This window comes from Gobio gobio (assembly GCF_949357685.1).
Source record: "Gobio gobio genome assembly, chromosome: 8".
Classification (NCBI taxonomy): Eukaryota; Metazoa; Chordata; class Actinopteri; order Cypriniformes; family Gobionidae; genus Gobio; species Gobio gobio.
The window spans coordinates 32,252,972-32,276,529 of record NC_137114.1 but is presented as its reverse complement, the minus strand read 5'-3'; the positions used below and the strand labels follow the sequence as shown (position 1 = coordinate 32,276,529).

The window sequence follows — 23,558 nt, the reverse complement described above, 5'->3', positions numbered from 1 at the left end:
TAACAGTTGCTAAACCCAACCAAAAATCGTCATTCCTATAAGCTTTCAGTGTGAAAAACATTAGGGTGTGTTCACACTTGTAGTTTGGTTCGTTTGGAATCTTTTCAGCAGTCCTGGTCCGCTTGTTTGGTGTGCACCAAGGTTCGTTTTAATCGAACCAAACATGCCAAGTGTGAACACACCCTTAGAGAGAATATAAACTGTCTTTGGTGTTTTCAGGTGAGCCACAGAGATGTGGAGACAGAGAAGCGTCTGAGGAAGGATCTGAAGCGCACAAAAGCCTTGCTGGCTGATGCCCAGATCATGCTTGACCACCTGAAGAACAACGCTCCCAGCAAGAGAGAGATCGCTCAGCTCAAGAACCAGGTCTGTTTCTCAGCTCCCCTGAGTTCTGTAGATATAACACATCATACATGAGGTCCAGTAGTAAACATACATTTTATTTATGCATGTTTGCATGTGTGCTCTTTACAGCTCGAGGAATCAGAGTTCACATGCGCTGCTGCAGTCAAAGCCCGAAAGTCAATGGAAGTAGAGATCGAGGACCTCCATGTCCAAATGGATGACATATCCAAATCCAAGCAGACGGTAAGCCTTCCTGTGTTTGGAAAAAGAATAACTCTTAATTAAAAAAAATATATATATTTTGTAATACTTTTTACATTAGTCAGAGGCATGCATGGACACAGACATTACCTGTCTTCATCCACCATAGGTGGCAGCCAGGATGTCATTTCAATTATTTACCATGGGGAAATGATTTCCGCCCTTAATGGCACGTTTCCGATCCCGGCTCTAATTTGAACAGGATGTATCGCCGTGAAATACATTACACTTTAATAATTCTGACATTGATTCAGTATTATTTCAGCGTGGAGAAAATTGTGTAATTGTGTCCTCACTGTAGCGTATTATGAAGCGATATCAGGAGAGACGGGTGCAGCCAAATTCTACAGATGCTGTTCCCCTGACGCTGTCTCCATATTGTTTTCTTTTTTTGTCAATGCCGCCTGTCATTTGCTCCGCTCTCTGGAGCAAGAGACACTCTGACAGAAGGGTGCAGTGAACATTTTAATTTTCTATAAAGCCGTAGCCATGCTGAAGCATTGTTTTGGTGCAGTCGAGTGTTTTTGTGCAGTCGAGTGTTTTTGTGGCTATTGCTAAAACCGTCTCTCTTCTGAATATTGTCATTGATTAGCAAGACCGTGATAAATGGTCTGTTCATGATCACCGTCTGATTAGCTTCAGGTCTGTCTGTCACCCCCACCCTCCCCCCTGGGAGATCATGGATTTCCACTAGAGGATTTGAAGGTGACACATAGGTTTGATACAATACTCCTGCCAGACAGCATTTAAAGGTGTGGAATGGAAGCGTACAGAATAAAAGGAAATCTCTTTTATCAGTGTCTTGTGTTAACTTATAATGGAAAACAGGATTTTCATTCATTTGTACACATACTTCTGCAAAGCCAGTCCATGTAGATCCTTTATGAAAACTTGAGAAATCATCATAATATTGATGCCATAAGCACAAGCATATTATCATATGACCACAAACAATTTACACTACCATTCCAAAGTTTGCGATCAGTAAGATTTTTCTGTTGTTTTTGAAAGAAGTCTCTTATGCTTACCAAGACTGCATTTATTTGATTAAAAAAGCAGTAAACTTTTGAACAGTAGCGTACATACAGCTAAGGTAATTTTCAGAGAGATTAACCAATCACAATAGAAGTAATTTACATATAGAACTCGTAAAAAGAAACAGTACTCTAGTCTAAACTCTAAACAAAAAAGTCTTGTTTTTGGTGCATATCATGGAAACAAGTAAAACTTGTAGAATATAACCCCTTTAATATAAATGTATTTGCATTGATTTGTGAAAGAGAGGGAGTGTGAAAGAAAATGTGAGCTGACTTTATGGGGATGTTTTTACGAAATCATTTCATTTCTTGCTTTCATGCTCACTACTTCATTAGTAATGTGTGATGTCTACATTTTGCGCTTTTACTAACACATTTGAAAGTTATTCCTCCGAGATTAGCTGCTTGTATTGTTGAGGTAATTATTATTGAATAGAATTAGACCTCTGATACTGTTTGACAGAGCAGGCAGTGAAGTGTTCGTCTCTAATTGGGAGACTGTGCTGTGTTCTCAGGGATTTATACAATGCAAGCAGCTACTGTTTAATGACAAGGTGACAGGAAAATTATCTCTTTCAGGAATTAGAAGGAGACAGGTTTTCAGTTTCAAACTAAAAGTGAGGTTTGATTCTGACTGTCTGTATCAATAAAAATAGCTCAAAAGGACCCTTTTTATATTTCTGGGGTCAGAAAGCAAAAGTCTTTGTATTTCCATTTGCTCCAATAGCAAAAGAAAAATCTGGGATAGCGTTTCAATGACTTCCCAAAGAAGAGAGTTCGAGAGATGTCAAATTTGCTGTCACTCCCTAAGCCATTGTATTAGAAACACCGTTTCTAATACAATGCGTAATTTACAAAGCGTAATTTTTTTTTTTTAAATCCATCATTACTACCAAAGAAATAAAACACAAAGTAAGCCAAGCATTTCTATCAGTGTTTTTTTTGTTTTGTTTTTTTTCAGACCTTTTTTTTTCCATTTCAATTTGCAGTCATATTAGTTTTTGTCTTATTCTATTGTTTGTTTCCTGTGCAGCTTGAGGAGCAGCTGAGTCGTTTGCAGAGGGAGAAGAATGACCTGCAGTCTCGCATGGAGGAGGACCAGGAGGACATGAATGAACTCATGAAGAAACACAAAGCCGCGGTTGCCCAGGTAACTCTCTCCAGCACTCATGCCTGTCAGAGAGCTGTACAGAGCCTTTCTCTCATCATCACACACAGAGTAGATGTGTCTGTACATGTACATTTAAAGGTGCAGTGTGTAGTGTTTATGAGGATCTATTGACAGAAATGCTTTTATTACCTTAGAATGAGTAATTTCTATCTACATACACCGTGGGTCCCCTCACTGTGAAGTCACCATTTTGCAAAGCCATGTTTCTACAGTAGCCCCAGGGCCGTTTTTAGGCATAGGCGCCATCAGCTGAAGGGGCACCAATGAGCGCAAATCAGTGGTGTGTGTAAAGGGCGTCACGGCCACCCTGAAATATGATTGCCACCCCCACTGGTTCCCCTAACACTATTGGGATAGAGTACTGTCAATCAGACGATTCCTATATTGGATCAGAGTACTGTCAATTACTGTTGTTGCATGTCAAGTTTGCATTTGGAGCGCTCGACACCATTAGATCAAAGAGCTCGGTCAATGCTTTGGCAAGGTAAAGCTTTTTTTTAACCACACAATAAAGCTGAATTCAAAGGCCAATTAAAAAAACAGGTACAATAAAAAGTGCACAAATCTGTATTTTGTTAGGGCCGTATTTGTGGCAGTCAAGAAATCACGCTGTGAAATGGGCAGATAGCGTAATATTGCTCGATGTGTATTGTAGAGGCAAGATATAGGCTAACCACTGTCACTTTAGCATGTCATGATATTATAATATTTTGACTCTATGAAGAGTCTCTTCTCTTACTTGCACCTTCAAAAGGTGTGCGTTTTTGCGCCAATGCATTGTTAAAGGATCAGTGTGTAATTGTCCCATATAAAACTTTAACGGCCAATTAAAAATAGTATAATAAAATGTGCTAATTCACAATATTTATTACATCCTTTATTAAACCGCTTTGTCGAATTTAATGCACGGATGGTGTTGAATGCTGAATCGATTCATTCAGTTCTAATAGTGTCGTACTGGGCATAGCGTTGCGTTATTTAAAGGGGAAGTTCAAGCGTCAATGAGAAACAAAGACCGCACTGAATCAATATTTATTCTTACTTTCATGTGACTGGTCAAGCTTTTATACGTAGTTTCCAAATTGTACTTGTATATATTTGTTCATAAGGATTACAGTTCCAAAATGGTATGTGTGTATGTATTTGTTAATAAGGATTAAAATTAATACCAGTAATACCATGTTGCTTTTTAAGATTTGGCTGGGGGGTGCCAATAAGGATTTCACCTAGGGTGTCAAAATGGCTAGAAACAGCCCTGAGTAGCCCCAAACAGACAAACTGCTCTACAGAGCACCAGCTACTCTCTGCTGTCTCAGATGTATAACAGGTTTATTTCTATTGAGCTCATAGTATATATAAATATTAAATTATTTGCACGCTGCAAAATAAAAGCAGTGTGTACTTATTTTGGTGAACATATTTAACAGGTTACAGCATTCACAGCAATCACGGCATTGTGAAACAGGCCTAAAAAGCATTTTTGTTCACAGTCATGTTGTCCTTTTCAATGATTTATTTTTTTGACACGGAGCGCATTGCATGCTACATCATTCCAACATATCTGACATTTTCCAGTATGATTCATTGCTGTTTCTCAGCAACATGCTTTCATCATGTAAATCAAATCTACAGCGTCATTTAGTGTGTGCAGATGGGCCACTTTGTATTTCTGCCTTTGATTGGTCGTTCGTGCCAGTGGGAAAGTGTCACTGGAGCGATTGTCATTTATTTGAGTGTGTGGGTTGATTGTCATTAAGAGTGTTTTAAACACAGCTTGCTGCTATGGCAGCAATGTACAGATGAGTGATGTGTCTCCACAGATTCTAAGTAAACAGATCCTCTCCAATGGAACAGCTCTGTTCCCTTGGGTTTACTTCACCAGCTCTATGGTTCATTTATGGGTATATCAGGTTTTAAAATGCGGCCACATTCATACTTGAGGCATTCATATTCCATTTGAGGCTACATTTCACTCATGCTTCTGTTAGCATGCCATTTAATGATGCCATTTTTTGTGAGATGTCATTAACAGACCATACGATTGCTTGTCTGTCAGCAGCTAAATGATTTGCAATGTGCTGTAAGATATATCACCAAAATAACATGCCATCATGCATATTTCCCACTTCCACTGTGTATATAGGACTCTATACACAGTTAAATAAAGGATAATACACCATTTTGCTGATTATTTGAAATAAATGTCCACCTTTTTATAAACAATGAAATAGAAGATCAGTTGTTGTGGTGAATTTTGCTGTATATAATCATCTAAATATTTCATACATACAGAAAAAGTGCATACTCACAGATCATGTATATAGCATAAAAATATGTTTAGATCACTTCAGTTATATAAAAATAAAGGAATTTGATCCTATGGTGTGTGTGTAGAAGACTCTGACCCCTCTTGGGTGTGTTCTTGTACAGTCCTCACAGAACCTGGCCCAGATCAGTGACCTGCAAGCCCAGCTGGAGGAGGCCATGAAGGAGAAACAGGACGTCCAGGAAAAGGTGAATTCACTTTGGATTCCAAACAGAAATGAATATTCACAAAGTCAACACTGTTACTTGCAAGTGGATTGAAGTAGCTCCTGTTTTGTTTAATTTCTGCTTAAGGTGAGCTAAGGTGCTTAAGGTCAAATTAGTTCTGCAAAGTTACAGTATGGAGATAATATTCAGACTCTTCCTCTTTGAACAGTTTATTCTTTCATGAGTTCAAGATCAGGCTCGACCCTCTCAACTGTTTACTCTTGTATGAGATCAAGGTTGGACTCCGTCCCCTCTCAGCTTTGGTCTCTGTAATGAGATGCGATCAAACCCCGCCTCTCTCTGAATTCGACTATTTAATAATAGGATCAGACTCTGCACCTCATGATAGAAATAGACTCCTCCCGTCTCAGCATTTGACTCTTTAATAATAGGATCAGACTCCACCCCCTCTCATCATTTGAGTCTTTAATGATAGGATCAGACTCTGCCCCTCTCAGCATTTGAGTCTTTAAAGGGTTAGTTCACCCAAAAATGAAAATTAGACCATGATTTACTCACCCTCAAGTCATCCTAGGTGTATATGACATTCTTCTTTCAGACAAATAAAATTGGAGTTAAATTAAAAATGTGCTGGCTTTTCTAAGCTTTATAATGGCAGTGACTTGTTGGGTCATTTTTAAGTCCATAAAAGTGCATCTATCCATCATATAACATCACATATTGACTGAAATAACTAGCTTCCAGCGGTCAGGGGTACGCAAGTCGACTTGCGGTGAAAGAGTAACCTAGTCATATATACCTAGGATGACTTGAGGGGGAGTAAATCATGGTCTAATTTTCATTTTTGGGTGAACTAACCCTTTAATAATAGGATCAGACTCCGCCCTTTCAGCATTTCTGTTTTTAATGATTGGATCAGACTCCACCCCTTCAGCATTTTACTCTTTTATAATAGGATCAGACTCCGTCCCTCTCATCATTTGAGTCTTTAATGATAGGATCAGACTTTGCTCTCTCTGCACACTTTTTCCAAAATCCAGTACTGTAGGGAAGATTTGGTTTCCCCCTCACAAAATTCAAACTTGAGTAATTTGCTCAAGAACTCTATCTGGCCACCTGTGTATTCAGAAAAAAAAAACGGAATTATTTTTAGCACAGAATATTTTCACTCTTTGAAACGACTGTGGCTGTATACAGAAAAGGAGAAGAGAAATTCAAAAACATGGTGATGGGGTTTGAATAATGGATTTGAGACCTGTGTAATTGAGTAAGTATCATAACCTCTATACTGGTCCGAACTGGGTTGGACTTATCACTCAATGTATAGCGGCAGAGCTAGTTCAAAGGTTTGATAAACCAGGTGTAGGGCCTTGTTAAAGGCACCCCGTGGTGGAGAGGGGCTTTAATCTTAGCAGATTAAAGTTGTATTTAGCCGTTCAAATTGGTATTCAGTTGCTTTCGTTTTTTTTCTCAGTGTATGTGTGTAAATTCTCACTCTGTGTTTGTTTGGCAGCTCACGGCCCTGCAGAGTCAGCTAGAGTTCCAAGAGCAGTCCATGGTGGACAAGTCTCTGGTCAGCCGGCAGGAGGCCAAGATCCGTGAGCTGGAGACCAAGCTGGAGTTCGAGAAGACACAGGTCAAACGCTTGGAGGTAAGTTGGCCGGATGCATGTGCCTATGTGGGCTGAGTAGGCTGGGTGCTGGAAGTGTCAAAAGGTCAGGGCACGTCAAAAGGTCAGGGCGCAGACATTGAAGTGTCAGATAAGGATGAAATTAATATACACACCCACCAGGCCTCTCCCCATTGGCCTTTATAGACCTTTAACCCTTGTACTAGAAGTGTTTTACAATTCTCTATAAAAAAAAAATGGCAATACAAATTGAATGTGGATTATTTCTGTCCCCTCTCTGTTTTTTTTTTCCAAATCAACAGTGTTAGTCCTTTTAGAGGAAATCTACATTTAATTTCATGTCTGATATATTTTGTTGCTAGAGGCAGCAGGTCATCTGTTTTTGCATTGTACACAGCTAATGTAATTAAAATGTATTTTCTCTAATGCACATTATTTCAGTATTTTGTTTGGTTTGATGGATTTTTTGCTCCTTAAGTGACATTTTCCACCAGCCAGTCCTCTTCATCGTTCATCTCTGTTGGGTGCTCCTGCTCACCTGCAGAATTACAATTGGCACTCTGCACAAATTACAAACGTCTACTGCGCCCACAGCAAAATCTGTCAACAGAAGCCCTTTAAAAAGAGTTATTATTACTGATTTGTTAGACGCAACTCAGCGCAGGCTTGGGCAATGTTATCTCTAGGGGCAGCTTGTTTAAACCATGCCATCCGTAGCTGTAAAGAATCTCTGTTTTCCTAATATTTAGTTATTTCTGTTTCCATGCCAGTGCAGCCCACCTTTGGTGTGAAAAATCACAGAAAAGTTGCTATGGAAGTTATTTGGAGTTTCACACCATATGCATAGCTTGACAATCTTGCATTATTTCAGCGCTAGACTTGCTGTATGTGATAAACAACCACAGTGGCTTCAGAAACACGTAAGAGATGCATGTTATTGCTGCATATATGTGGTAAATAAGTGATTACATCTTCTTCAGAGTCTTGTAGCGAGGCTGAAAGAGAATCTTGAGAAGTTGACTGAGGAACGAGACCAACGCAGTGCCAGTGAGAACCGGGAGAAAGAGCAGAACAAGCGTCTCCTCAGGCAGATTCGAGACGTCAAGGAGGAGATGGCCGAGCTGGCCAAGAAGGAAGCTGAAGCCAGCCGCAAGAAACACGAGCTGGTGAGGGCTGATCTGCTGTTCTACTTCACTGATGTTCTCATTCTGAAGTGGCTTAAAGGGATAGTGCACCCAAAAATGAAAGTTATGTCATCATTTTCTCACCCTCATGTCATTCCAAACTGATTTGACTTCCTTCTGTGGAACATTAAAGAATATATTTAGAAAAACGTTGGGAACAAAATAATATTGAAGCCTATTGACTTCCACTATATGACCCATTAAAAAAAACAATCCATTGAAGAAAGTAAGTCATACAGGTTTGGAACAACATGAGAGTGAGTAAATGACAACAGAATTTACATGTTTGGGTGAGCTATCCCTTTAGGCAAATGATTAAAGCACAAATTGTACTAAATGTGGACGCCCCTTTTGATTATCTGGTTTGATTAAACCTCTTAATTCCAGACAGATTTTAATATTACACCAAACAATGACATAAAAAAATGGTGTGCAGCAGTTTTAGGAAGTCTCTTTTCTCTTCCAACATGACATGAGGTGAGAGAGAAATTGATTGGCCTTCAAGTCCAGACCTAAACCCCATTGGTATGAATAGGACTACTGACATTATTGCTTGACCTCATGGGTCAGGGTCAGGGTCAGAAAAAAAACTTTTTGGCCCACGGCCACCATGGCTGGTTAATGCAGAATTTTATTTAATCAATTCAGACATATAATATTAGGGAACCTGTGCACAAAGCATGCATACATACATTCTGGCTAATACAGACTAGTTGCAATTGTTTTTTATTTTGTCCCCAACAACTGATCAATTGTCCGTATTAAAATTCTATTTTATTTTGTTTACAAAAAAAGTGAATTTAGGCATTCCAACATTATAATGTACAGTAAGTAAAATGGATATTCATTTTGAGATTTACTGAAGATTACATTTGACAGTGTTATTATATAAATGAATAATGTTTTTAAATATTAACATTAGGTGAGCATTAGATGACGTAATCTAAATGTAAAGAAAAAGGCAGAAATGAGTACCTCCTTAGTTGGGCTGTAAATTGAACCCTGTTTCTTTAGGAAATGGATATTGAGAGTTTGGAAGCAGCCAACCAGAGTCTCCAGGCAGACCTCAAGCTGGCCTTCAAGAGGATTGGAGACCTCCAGGCTGCTATCGAGGATGAGATGGAGAGTGACGACAATGAGGATCTCATCAACAGGTAACACTTGCTGCTCTGAGGGCTCTTTATTTAATGCAGACCTCAGGAGAGCTTCTCCATGTGCATAAGTGGGTAAAAAAAAGAGATAGAAGGAGAGGGAAGACAGTATCTGGATGAATGCGCTGTTCACTGAGCTTTTGGAGATGGCAATCAGTGAGCCAGTCTCAGTCTCAGTCATCTCTTATTCACACTCTCTTAAATATTTATGCCTTGAAAACTGCCGCACATAATTTGGAGCTTCTTTTTTATGTACTTGGTCTCATCTGTCAGAGGAAGTCATCTCCGTTCACCCTCATTCTGCATCGCTCTGCTTCTCTTAGTGACCCACACCTTACTGAGCTTAGTTTATTTGCTTGCTTATGTGCGTGGAAGAATTCCAGTCATCCTAATAACAGTAAATAGCGCCGCGCTCACACTCCGTAAGCGTACGCAGAGCAGAAGTTAGAAAAAGGTCAGCTTTCTGGGTAAACATCTTGAGCAATTTGTAGCGCTAGCCTAGAAACCTTTTACACCAGATATGATAAATATTCAATCACAAGCTGTGCTTTTAAGACCATGACTTCTTGTTTTTATTTTCCATACAGTTGTTCTTTTCATGTTTATTTAGTTTCCATTTTAAACTCACTTATTTCTGCTTCTTGTTTTTTATGTGTTTCTGTTTCATTCCCCTCCTACCTCCAGTTTACAAGACATGGTGACTAAGTATCAGAAACGAAAGAACAAGCTGTGAGGAGTTAAAGTTTGATATATTTTGATTCTCCTTTGCCCTCATAGGAAGATGATGCAGTAAACATGCAGTGATTTTTGAGAAATGTAATACCGAATAGGCAATATTCTGTATTGTAAATCTCGATTTAGACTCAAGAAAAGATTGGAAGCATCATGTTTATACTGCATCACCCTTCCGGGCATGACAACTAACATCACAAATATGGTTTTCTCCTATTTATGCACAATGTCTCATAATGTATGCATACTACAAACTGCATGCTTTTTCCAAGCCAAGCATGGTTCCTGATCATTTACCCTCCCCAGAGGCGATAACACTGATTTGTAACCCCCTGATTTGTAACACTGAACCTTTGGATACTTTATGCTTCATCTGTGGGACTGGCGTCCAGTGACGGGTAAGAACCATTATGAGTGCAGGTCAGGTGTAGTTACATGTCCGCAGGGTCCAGACCATGGGCGATCCCCTGGCTGTCTAACTCGAGAGCCAGAAGGTTCCACATGCAGACTTGTTGGATGCTGCAGGGCCTTGTACAAACATCTGCGAGGGGGTTGCTCTGCCCCCCCCCTCCCTTCTCAGCCTTCCTTTACCTCTCTTTCTCTCTCTCACTCTTTTGAATAATTCACACTTCTGTTCTTGGGACTTAGCAGCCTCTTAAGGCAGGATAGAAAGGCGTGTTCCTCATCAATCTTTCAACCATGAGGGCTAAATAATGAATAACCCTCAAATGTCCTACAAAAAGCCACCCAACTCATCTGGCAATGGCCTACAACAAAGTACCAGCCATTGGCGTCAAGCCATTTCATTCCCCTGTCAATAGTCCTTGGTCTGCACTGTACACCACTTAGAGCGTTTTCCAGTTCTAAAAACCCTTAAGCTCTAAGCACCACTTATTACATCATGTGAGAAAGTATTAAAAGCTAATGGACAGTCTGTGCATTACTTATCAGGTTTAGATGGATATGTTCCAGAAATGTTTGTTTGGATTCACAGACTTCATGCAGAGATGTTGAGCCTTCTGGTCGGATCATTTTATTGGGGAGTTCATGTTGCATTGTTGTAAATGAGACTTGTTAGCTGAGAGGATTGTTAGCTAAATACAAACCTTAGTGCAGAGCACTAGTAGAGAACCTATTATTCTGATTTTCCCAGAGCAAATGAGAGAATAGACGGGGCATAACGAATGACAAATGAGAAGAGTAGATATTTTGAAAGGAGCTATAATTAGGGGAGTTATTCCACATTCCCTCTTATGAGCATTACTTGTATATTGTATTCAGTGACATCATTTTGAAACTTTGTTTACAATATATCATGAATTATTTGAAATATTTATGAAGATTGGTTAATCAGTGATAGGAAGGTTTTGTGTCTTAGTGACTACCTGTAAGTGTCATTAAACACACAAGTATATTGTGCAGAGTGAGGGTTATTTTAATATTATTTATATGTTATAGTTTTATTAAATCTTTATAATGAGCTTTTATTGTTATATTTTTAGTTTATATTTTATATTTTCAGAAATATTATGTGCTTTTTGCCATTTTTATTATTTTTTTTACGTATTTTCATTTAGCTTAAGTTTTTCATATATTTGTTTTATTTCAGCTGTATTTCAGTTAACAAATTTTTTTATAATAGTTGTATTAATTATAATAATAATAGAATTCTAATAATTTGTTTTTGATAACAATAATAACCCTGGTGTAGATAGATGTCAGACTTGTGTGCGACGAGGAATTTGGTGTCAATTGATTTTTTTTTAACATTAGGTATATTCAAGTAGAGCTCTCAGTCAGTTTAACATTTCTATCATTAAGTGATTAATTAATCAAATTGTTTGCAATAAGTCACAAATATTTCAAGTATTGTTAATTTTTTCAAAAATATCTTTCTATTTTGTCAAAAGTGTGGCCATGAAAAATGTGTATTTCACAGAAGAAAGTCATGGTTTTGGAATGACATGAGGGTAAATAACTTCCTTTTTTCTTTTATATTTATCCTAAAGATTATAGACATTTCTAGAGTTTTTCTATAATTTCTCTTTAATTAGTAAAGAAATAGTCAGAGCTGAACTGAAGCCCAGAAACTGTTGCACTATATAAAAGTCAAAATTTGCCCATTTACGGGTCAAGAAGAGCGAGTGGGGATAGAGAAAGAAAACAGTGTAGAGAGACAGAGACTAGGGAGGAAAATAGAAGGGTTGAGAGAGTTCTGTAGGTGCTAATGATAAATGTAATAGCCTGTAACAGAGATGTACAGCCAATGGAGGCACGTTGTCACAGACAATTAATGTCTCTCCTCCCTCACTGTGTTGTTTGTTTGTTCCCCTGGGCTTAGGTGCAGCTTAACTAATGGTATATGGTCAAGGACATAAATTGTGTGTGACATTTTGCATTAGCGCTTCATTACAAAGACCCTGCTGTCCCACTGTTTAGTGATGGGCCGGCTAGCAGAGCTCAAGGCTTATTCACACAACGTTCTCACCTCAGTTTACCTCCAGGGCGCTGGGGCTTACACAAGAGCCAAAAGGGCTCTTGAAGAAATACACACTCTGACACTCGTAAGTTGCCTACCCATATCGTCAGAGCGTTACTCATTTGACAACAAATTCTTTTGTACCGAGTGTATTCGCTTTAGTGTATCAGATCTTCTGATTTAGACTCTCTCCAGCACCCTGACTGTGAGTGTACAGTTAGTGTTTAGTGACATCTGTGCTATCTCGTGGGTCCATGCATATATAATATTCTCATATGCATAATACCACAAACGGAGAGCTAAGCAGACCGGAACTCTAATGTCAGAGAAAAGCAGCTGCTGCTTCAGAGTTAACCTTCTTTCTATGCCTGGGATAATGAGCTACTGTATGTTGTATAATTTCATTGGGAGATATTTGACTCCTGCAGTGCTGGAGGACAATAACTATGATTATTACAATTTAAATGGAAACAAAATTGTGAAAAAGGCGTAGTTCATAGTCACAAAATCTTCTCTAAAGGTCTTCTCTTGTGCATATTTGGAGATGTTTTAGCTCTCTAGGTCCTTGAAGGGCAATTCATAGTTATTCAGTGCGGTGTGCTTTGCGATAAGTAAAGGATAAGACTAATCTAAAGAGGCAGGGAAGCATTGACTTGCAAATCCAGCCAAACATAAATTCAATGGTTTTATCTGGTCCAGAGAAATGAGCAAACAGGGCTGGGATTCACAGTGCTGCTTTCTGTGTGAGGTGTTAATGCATCTGCTCCCAGGGACGTTCGGCCTGTGTTTACTCGTTCTTATTGACAGCGCAACACTTCCCTACCAAACCCATTTGTATCCAGATATGCATGGTATTGCTAGCATGGTGAACCAAGTTAATTGCAGTCCTAAAATAGCCCGTTCCGTCATGCAGTTCTTTAACATGGTCGTCGAAGGCTATATTAGCCTACAGCATTTCCTTTTGTTAAGTAAGGATCTTTCACAAGCTTTGCACTACCTATTATTCCTAATTCGGTTTTTGTTCAGTTATAAATATCAGTATTTTTTTATAATAAAAGGTAACTAAAGAGATTAGCTCAGGCAAGGCACAGGCCCCATTATGCAATTTTATCAATTACTGATTTGGTGTGCTTTAAATTGGCAACTATTACCAACATATTTGTCTCATGGTTGATTTTGATTTGGTGTTAGCATGTTGCTAAGCTAACAGAACGATGGTCTAATTAGCATAAAAATACATAGCAAACAAATTATGGGTAGAATGTTTAATTACACTTTATTTCAGCATTAAAGAAGCTTGTCGCAATGCATTGTGGGATTGCCTTCTATGATATGCTGCCTTATAGTTGGCTAAAATTAGGCATTTTAAGTTGCCTTTTTTTGAGCACCTTCGAATTGGAAGTGGGTCGATGGTCCCTCAAAATGCTGCCTGCATAGGCAGCCACCTAGGTTTTGGAACAGAGCTATTGTCTGCTTAGCTACAGTCTGAATGGTTTTCTCTTTTCAACGCTCTCCTTTCTTCTGGTTTGGCTTGGAGTTGTACTGACCTCACCCTTTTGGATGCCTCACACATTATACAGAGCCAGCTCGCTGCAGGATATTGTTGTTGGACTATGAATCTGACTTACTAACACAAAGGCCTTTTCCAGGTTACTAGAGATCAGGCGCATGTATCTGCACTGTTGTGTCTCCACCGCAAAACCCTCTGTTCCTCTTACTAACACCGTTTATGTACAGATTCGGATTGTTCATTTTGTTGATATCCCATCTCCTCTTCTTGCACAGTGAGGGCGCCTCCGATACCGACTCTGAGGTGGAGGACCGTGTTGATGGGGTGAAGTCATGGCTGTCCAAAAACAAGGGCTCTGCCAAGAATCTGTCAGATGATGGTAGTCTGAAGAGCTCAAGGTCAGTACTGCAATCCCATTTCCCTCTGTTACCCCACAGAATGGTTTAACCGAAACCCAATGCAGCAAGCTAGAAAAAGGTGTTTGGAAAAGCTAATTAGCTAGCGCCAAGGGACTTTTCTGTTGGTATTGTCTAGCTTATTCTCCCCATTGTCAGCAGTTTGATTACAGAGGCTTCAATAGAAGGGAATGGCTTCACAGGCAGATTAATGGATGTGCCCACTGGCCAGTTGGCATGCCTACCTGTGCCTTTCTGCTGAAGATGAATAGGTCTTCCCACCAGTGGACACTTTTTTTCCCCTGTTTATTCTTTTTACTAGAAGATTTAAGTTTGGCTCTTGAGGTTTGTGTGCCTTTTAAGAACTATGTAGTCATCATTTTGATCATTTCAGTTATATCTGTAAGATGCACTCTAACTAGTATAAATCATCCTGCTAGGAATTATAGTCAGTGTCATTACCAGTTTTTGTGCAATTCCCTAAAATATTTCCGGCTAAAAGGATCTTTATGTCTACATTTATATGTAGATACCTGAGCTTATGGATTAACTATTGATTTTGAATCACAGAAGCTTTATAATCTGTCTTAAGTGCCTTGTATTCTCTGCTGTCAAACTTTCATCTATATTCTGCCCTGTCCGCTTGGATATACCTCTACTGCTATTTCTCCTTTTGGGTGTCAGTCATCTTTTAAGTTTTTATTCATGTTTTTTCTAATTTTCATTCTCATATTTCCATCTCTATCCTCTCCTCCCTCCATCTGTTTGTCTTTCTACGCTGTGCACACCCTCTCTGCCCCTCCATCTAGATATGCTGTAAATGTTGACGGAAAGGAGGGAAAAGAGTGGGAAGAGGGTAAAGAATGGAAAGACAATGGCAAAGGTAAAGAATTAGAACCCAGCAGGCCTGTATCGGTCATGAGTTCCCTCAGCTACAGGAAGCGCTCCAACATGAAGGACTCCATAGGAGGCAAGGGAGACGAGAGTTCGCTCCTCAACACTCTCAAAGAACAATCCGATTCCCAGGACCTCTCCTGCTTCCGCAAGAACAAAGCCAAGCAAGAAGCTGAGGATGACTCCTACTCTGTCAGCTCCTGGAGAAAGGCAGGAGATGATCTTGACGATCGGGGTTCTGTCATCTCTCAGGCCTACTCGGAGGCAGCCAGTCGGGCAAGGAAGGGCATGGAGAGCCGCTGGTCTGATTTTGATAAGGAGTCGGTTGTGTCGTCTATAGCCCCGAGCCGGGTTTCCACCTGTCGTACTGCGATGGATCTAGATGACGATGCTATTTCCAGCGTGAGTCACATGAGTTCGGTAAGCCGGCGTCGGAGCATGCCTCGTCTCGACGATCGCCAGAGTGAATACAGTTCAGCCGTCAGCCCCAGCCTGAGTTGCCGCAGCCCAGGCGGCATGAGTCGTGCCGACTCCCGCATGTCACTGTCTCGTAGCTGTCGCCTCAGTGAATTTGATGTGGATGATGACGCCCGAAGCATAGCATTCAGCGAGGCTCGCTCCAGCGCTTACAGCCCTCACTCCACCTCTGGCCGAAGCTTCTCCATGCCTCCGCAAGCCCGGACCACTGACTCCAGCCCACCAGACATCTCAGATGTCAAGCCAGTCAGTCACCGCAACTACCTTGACCCTGACCTGGAGGCTGCCATCAATGAAGTTTTGAGCTTCAAACCCATTAAGTTCAAGCGCACCAGCTTGGAAGACTCTGAAGCGGAGAAAGATAAGCCGGGCGAGGTTGAGGATGAAAAGAAGAGCGTCAGCAGCTCTAGGTCTGGCAGAGACAGTGGCCGCTCCTCAAGCCTCCGCCGCTCTGCTTCAGCCGTGGACTTCATGCGTTCCAGCAGTAGATCCAGCAGTAGATCCAGCACACGCAGCAGCCACAGCAAAAAGGGCAAGAGTAAGAAGAAGAAAAGCCACAGCTCAGAATCGGACAGCTCTGACGACAACCGCACAAAGAAGAGCTCCAAGAAGAAGGGCAAGAAATCCAAGAAGAAGTCCAGGAAAGAGTCTTCATCTTCCTCCTCATCCTCGGATTCTGAGTCTAGCACAGAGTCGGACTCCAGTTCAGGAGCATCCACTATTTCTTACAGAAGCTCCAGCAGTATCAAGAAAGCCCCTGGCAGGCAGGCCTCAGGCTCTGAGGACGAGCTAGAGCCTGAAGGCCCCTCTGAAGGAGTTCCGCCAAGGTCTAAGAAAGAAGAGAAGAAGAGGAAGAAGAAAGTAGACAATCTCATGATGAAGTACCTGTACAGGCCTGACAGTGACTAAAGATGGCAGTAGGTGATACTTGGTGTGGAGTGAAGGAATGCTACAAGCATGGTGTTAAACTAATCCTTAAATACTCAAGTACCTCAGTACTGTGATATCTTTCATTGCACTTTACCATTACTTTACTTTTTCTTTACACTGTGTTTTTCACTTTCTTACTCACACACACATTTTCAGTCATTTTTGTATCTATAACAGTGGTTCTCAACCTTTTTGTCTTTAAGGCCAATACTAGAAACCCCTCCTATGTTGCTTACCATTTTCATAAAGAATTTGTTAAAATAACTAAATTTAAATAATTGTAAGACTTTTTGGCGCATCCCTAGTGGGTCCCGGCCCCCTGGTTGAGAAGCACTGTTCTATATCATTCACTGAAATGTTTTTGTGATTTCAATACAACAGTGGTGTAACTAAAGTCATTTTGAAATTCTTTCTCCGGTCTTAGACGTAATTAAACAGAAAATCGATTAGGACTGCTTGCCAGCAATTAACCTGAAGTTTGTATTATTATGACAAAGGGAAGATAAGACTCTGTGACACAAAGTTAGCGTTGACTTTTTAAAGAGGGTGAGGTTTTCATGCTTTCTCTACATCTCTCTACTTGCTCTTGTATAATTAAAGGACACAGTTCATTTATATGTTAATTCACTGATAAGATTATGAGTAGACACCAAGAATATTACAGGTTGTTTTAAAATGAACCATAGATTTTTATAGCAGTAGATATTTTAAAGACTTTATCTGCATTCAACTCTGTACTGTCTTGACTATGCAAACGCTTCTGTATCCACCCAGTACTGTCAGTACGAGGATTCATAATCAGTGTTGGGTGTAACTAGTTACTAAGTAATTAGTTACTGTAATTTAATTACTTTCCCCATGGAAATGTAAAGTAAGGGATTACTCTTATTTTTTTTCTGTAATTTAATTACAGTTACTTCTGATGTAATTGAACTAAATACTTTTTAGAGACTGTAGAACAATCATATATAATACAACAGTGGAATTAACATCAACATTTAAAGCCTAACTTTTAAATGCATGATTTTATGTAACCTTCTCACATTTGTAATACTTTGGTCAGTTTTATTTGTGACCCTGGACCACAAAACCAGACACAAGGGTCAACTTTTTGAAATTGAGATTTATTTATCATCTGAAAGCTGAATAATTAATGTATGGTTTGTTAGGATAGGACAATATTTGGCTGAGATGCAACTATTTGAAAATCTGGAATCTGAGGGTCCAAAAAAATCTAAATATTGAGAAGTTGCCCAAATGAAGTCCTTAGCAATGCATATTACTAATAATAATAAAAAAAATTATATATTTACGGTAGGAAATTTACAAAATATCTTCATGGAACATGTTCTTTACTTAATATCGTAATGATTTTTGGCATAAAAGAAAAAATCGATTATTTTGACCTATACTATGTATTGTTGGCTATTGCCACGAATATACCAGTGCGACTTATGACGGTTTTGTGGTCCATGGTCACATATTATTTATTTGAATTAATGTCTATCCTTGAATCACTAGTCGAGGTTCATATTAGATTTAGAAAGTAATTAGTAATTAAATACTTTTTGGAGAGAGTAATTTGTACAGTAATCTAATTACACTATTGAAGATGTAATTAATTACTCTTTTAGAGTATCTTACCCAACACTGTTCATAATATATCGGTACTATATTGGTTATTTTCCGATTTAAATTATTATCATGATTTTGCTTTGCCGCTATTGGTCGATAATAGATATTTAATGGTTCATACGCATTTCCCACTTTTTTACTTTTAGATAACCTTTGCTGTTATCTAAAGTTAATGAATCAATTAATTTAACACTGTTAAATGTATTCTTTAGCGAATCTCAAATTGAATATCCATTTTATCATATTTTACATTATAATGCTGTGATGCCTAAATTCACTTATTTATTGGAGTTTTCTTTAATTTTTTTAATCATTTAGACAATATATTATCAAATTTGAACAATGTTATCGAATTTCAACCATGTATCAGTTATCGGCCATACCATGAAAATAATTATCGGCCATTTTAATATTGATGCTCATCCAACATGGTATTTTTTTTTTTCCTTTTAGTGTTGATCTAATGGTAATTTAGTAACCTAATGAAACTGTTGTTTGCTTGTACAACTTCACTAACAATTATCCGATAAGGTGATGTTTCATGGCACTCCACCTGGTGTGATTTGGATGTGATTTGTGTGTATTGCACCACTAACGCATCACCAAAGATGATACTGAATTCTAGGATCTGTTAAATATTATTACCCCACATTCTAAATGAAATAAGTTTGATAGGCCAACATTCCTTCAGAGATTATCCTCTTTGGTCCCTCTTTCCACATGCTGATCCTAATCAAAGCTTTTTTTTATCTCCCCCCTCCAGCCCACCCTCCAGCCGCAGACGCTTCTGCCTTGACAGATCTGACGAGGAAGAGGAAGAAGAAAAAGAGGAAGGGAGCGCGGGCCGAAGCACCTACCGCTCCCGCTACAAACGCAGCAGCTACCTGAACGACAGCGATGGCGAGGCCACTGCGTAGCCGCCTCCGCGCACACACTTTCACATGCACTCACTTTCACAGAAAGGAAGACTTTTGAGTTCAAATCAGTGTCTTCCATAAACTTGCATCCAGATGAGAGGATTTCAGCGAGGAGGAGCATGATGGGACGCACTCTGGCAAAGATATACCCCTCATTTCTTTCGACTTGTTCTTAGTATTATTATTTTACATGTGCTTTGTGTTTAGAGCTTTAAAGGGTTTGTACAGCATCACGAATCACGGCACTGTTGACTCTTTCCTGTTTGTGTGCTTTTACTTCTGACATTCTTCCTCTTCCTTTCTAAATAAGCAAATGCTGTGCTTGCATTCTCACCCCGGTCAGGATTCCGTAAATGGTTATTGCTTGGGGCAACGTGCTCCAGCCTCTTGCATGGGCTGAGCCAAAGATACATCGCATTATGTAAACGAGAAATGCCTGGGTTTTACTGTTTTGTTGGATTTAAAAGAAAAGAAAACCAAGAGAAAAAAAGGCAAAGAAAATATTGTATTACCAAAAAAAAAAAAAAAGCTCTTGTTTTGGGTACGTGAGCAAACGAGTTTTTCGTTCTTGACTTTTAAGTCAGAGGAGGAGTTGAGGTGGGACTGATTTAAGACCACTTCCTTTCCATCTCTACACGCATGTTTTTTTTTTTGTATCTTTCTCTGCCTCTTCGCTTTCATACAGTGAAGGATTCATGTTTTTTGCTCGAATAAGTGAGAGAGGAAGCCATGCCTTGCGATGAAAATAGAGCCCATTTTTCCTCACGGTCTTTACTTTTATATGTAGACTAGAGGAAAAAAGGTGATCAGGTCAATGATACGAGAAGTGAGCAGTGGTTTGGGGTGTTCAGGTCTGGACTCTCAAAGCCTTTTTTCCATAATATGCCTTGTCTTTTTCTGTTCTGACTCTATTAACTAAGTGCTTGCTCATAGTAGGTGTTATATGGCTCAGCGTTTTTTCCCCCACACTTTCTTGTGGTCGTTGTTGTTCTCAGGCTTTTTTTGTTTGTTTTGGTTATCGTAGATGTCTGGATTTCCCAAAGGAATGCCTATATTCTTGGGTATATGGGGCATTGTGGTAATTTCTCACCCAACTCCACTGATACTAGATAAACAAACCGCTTCAAAGTTGCTTTTCGTGCTGATGTGATGCAACCCGAAGCTCAAGATGGAGACAGAACCGATACTGTGAAATCCCAGCTTCCCTACAGCATGTCGTCACATTGGATTCATCAGTATTTTTTTGGCCTTACCTAATGGCTTTGAGACTCACTTGAACCCGTACGGACAGTCGGACACGCACCCCTCCGATTTCCGTCGTTGCCTTCCGTTGTTGTTTTGGTGTTCTGCTTTCATTGTAGTATTTATGATCTAGCATTGATGGATTGAGCGAAGCTGCCAAAATATAAAACAACAGCATAATAGCAATGAAAGGATCTCATTGCTTCTCTTTGATTTTTAAAGGGAGACAGCTTGTGTATTTTACATGTGTATTAGTTTTATAGACCCTCTGCAAAGGTCAACCACTTTATCCTCTTTTCTATGCAGTCAATATTGATTTTAATATGGGAAAAAAAAGATGTCTCTGGCGAATTAAATCACATTGCTTCAAGATACATAACATTTGCTGGCTGTACACATTAATATAAAAATATATAAATATCTGTATGATTCATTTTAGCTCTCAAAATAGCTAATGTTTATTTTCTTTATTGAATAAATGACCACTTGATATAAGTACAAATTTTGCATTACAGTTTAATATATTGTAAATAAATGTTGGTGATTGTTTTAGACATGTTTCAATATGCTTATTTCATAATTCATCTTTTTATTTTTTTTTAAATATCAGACTTTTGGCATGTTCAACACACCATTGTCTTACATTTTAAAGCTGCAGTGTATATTTTTTGAACCATTAGTGGCACCAAATAGATTTCCAAAAATAATGTTTAAACAATACATAAAGGGGTTTATCCTAAAAATAATATATTTATCGCAATAAAAGCATTTTTCAAATATGTCCCATTGTTTTGAAAACCGAAACCATCATTGCTGTTGCTAATCAAACAATTTTGAAAGCACAAAGCATAAAAATCTCTCTGTTCAACCCCATATTAATGTTGTTTTAGTGCAAAGGAATTACACACAGCAGCCTTCATTTTTTTCTTTATCCAGAACTTTTATATTTTAATAAATCATGTTAGTAGAAAGATAACACCTGCCATATTCATCATCTATAAGAGCAACAGTTTCTGAGTGTGTGTTGTCTTTTATGTTTCTGAAAGATCAGAGGAAACCTCTGAATGGAGTCTCAAATTTCAGCATTTAAACACAAAATGTGCAGCCAAATTACACAGAGTAGAAAATCCCTGTCTATGGTTCCCATTCAACAAGCTTTTCTTTTCCATTGGCTGTTTGCTCCATTGCACAATAGGAAGGCTTGCAGTAATCTCTATGAGCTAACAATTGGAAAGGCAGCTTACTGGACGCCGCGCAGCTTGAGCTTTCCATTGGCTCCAATCAAAAGCAGAGAAGGAGCTCAAGCCAACAGCAGATCTCTGCAAAATAAACCCGTTATTTTATATTAAAATAAATGGCAACCATAAGCCACAATTCTCTTAAAGCTAGACGTATAATAATTATGTTCCATATTTCAACTATACCTATTCAATAATTAATTGCAATCCTTAGCGCACATTTGCATGTATTCTATGCCTTTTGGATTATGTGCAGGGCTCAGGGAGAAGCACTTATAGAATCACGCTGAGACCTTTATAGCCATGAATGCAGAATGTAAGCTTGAATTTTTTATAATGGACTGTAATGAAGACATGACAGCAGTACAAATCAATACTATATGACCTTGCATAAGATATAGTGCTCTTTTAAAACACGGCGACAGTCTGAATTTAGAAGTTCTGCGGCCTTCTCACAGAAGTGTCCTTGCATTCTGTTACACAAACACCCGCTGTGCAGATAAATTGAATTTATAGATGAGATGAGGCACTTGCTTCACATCAAAACCGTCTGTAAAATGTTTTATTTTTTAATTTCACAATATGCCATTTAAAAGTTTGGGGGTCAGTAAGATTTTAGTTTTTGAAAAAAGTCTCTTTTGCTCACCAAGGCTGCATTTATTTGATCGGAAATACAGTAAAATCATTAATATTGTGACATATTATTACTATTTAATATAACTGTTTCCTATTGGAATATATTTTTAAATATAATTTATTCCTGTGATGGCAAAGCTGAATTTTCAGCATCTTTACTCTTCTGTCTTCAGTGTCACATGATTCTTCAGAAATCATTCAATATGCTGATTTGCTGTTGTTGAAAACCGCTTTGCTGCTCATCTTTTTGCCGAAACCGTGATTGAATAAAATTTGGATTATTTAAAGAATACAAATCTTTCGACAACATTATAAATGTCTCTACTGTCACTTTTAATCAGTTTAAAGCATCCTTGCTAAATAAAAGTAATTTCTTTAAAAACATTAAACATCTCACTGACCCTAAATGTATTATAATTGATTGATGATGATAATGATCATTATTATTATTATTATTTGTATTTTGGGGTGCCCAAGTGACTAGCTAACACAGTGTTTGTATACGCTGAATCCTCCATAGGGCTGTATTTAAATTTGAGGACATTTTTTGTTTTTCTTTTATAAAGAGAGAGAGAGAGGGTTGACATACGAATGTAAATTTGCCTCTGCAATCTGTATTTCTGTATTATTATTATTATTATCATTTAATCTTTATCCACTAATTACAAACAAACAATAGTCATGAATTGGTCAAAATATGTGAACCGTGTAATTTAACTTAAAGGGTTAGTTCACCCAAAAATGAAAATAATGTCATTTATTACTCACCCTGATGCCGTTCCAGACCCGTAAGCGAAGATAATATTTTTGGTGCGCCAAAAAAAAAAACTAAATAACGACTTATATAGTGATAACCGATTTCAAAACAATGCTTCATGAAGCTTCGGAGTTTATCGAATCAGCGAGTCGATTCAGTGGACTCGCTGATTCGATACACTCCGAAGCTTCATGAAGCATTGTTTTGAAATCGGTTATCACTATATAAGTCGTTTTTTTATAGCCTAAGCAGTTTTTTTCTGGCGCAGCAAAAATATGATCGTCGGTTTATAATATTAATATTGAACCACTCACATGGACTGCTTTAAATATGTTTTTAGTACATTAATGGATCTTGAGAGTGTAAATTGCTTTGGTCTCTATGCAGGCCTCACTGAGCCTTCGGATTTCAACAAAAAATATCTTAATTTGTGTTCGGAAGATG

General features: G+C 38.7%; 1 protein-coding gene across 16 annotated transcripts in view; it reads left to right on the top strand.

The window, feature by feature from the left end:
* Positions 1–21,035, top strand: part of myo18ab (myosin XVIIIA b) — a 107,123-nt gene extending 86,088 nt beyond the window's left edge. For 7 of the 16 annotated variants that reach the window (XM_079824565.1, XM_079824578.1, XM_079824579.1 and 4 more), the window contains 11 exons: positions 220–366; positions 475–588; positions 2,677–2,793; positions 5,245–5,328; positions 6,821–6,958; positions 7,918–8,103; positions 9,136–9,275; positions 9,957–10,001; positions 14,269–14,391; positions 15,198–16,680; positions 19,088–21,035. In XM_079824565.1, the coding sequence (XP_079680691.1) occupies positions 220–366; positions 475–588; positions 2,677–2,793; positions 5,245–5,328; positions 6,821–6,958; positions 7,918–8,103; positions 9,136–9,275; positions 9,957–10,001; positions 14,269–14,391; positions 15,198–16,668 (2,565 nt within the window). In that variant the 3' untranslated portion in view covers positions 16,669–16,680; positions 19,088–21,035. The remainder of the gene's footprint in view (positions 1–219; positions 367–474; positions 589–2,676; positions 2,794–5,244; positions 5,329–6,820; positions 6,959–7,917; positions 8,104–9,135; positions 9,276–9,956; positions 10,002–14,268; positions 14,392–15,197; positions 16,681–19,087) is intronic. The other 9 variants (XM_079824570.1, XM_079824567.1, XM_079824566.1 and 6 more) reach the window with 4 other exon arrangements.
* Positions 21,036–23,558: the final 2,523 nt, after the last annotated feature.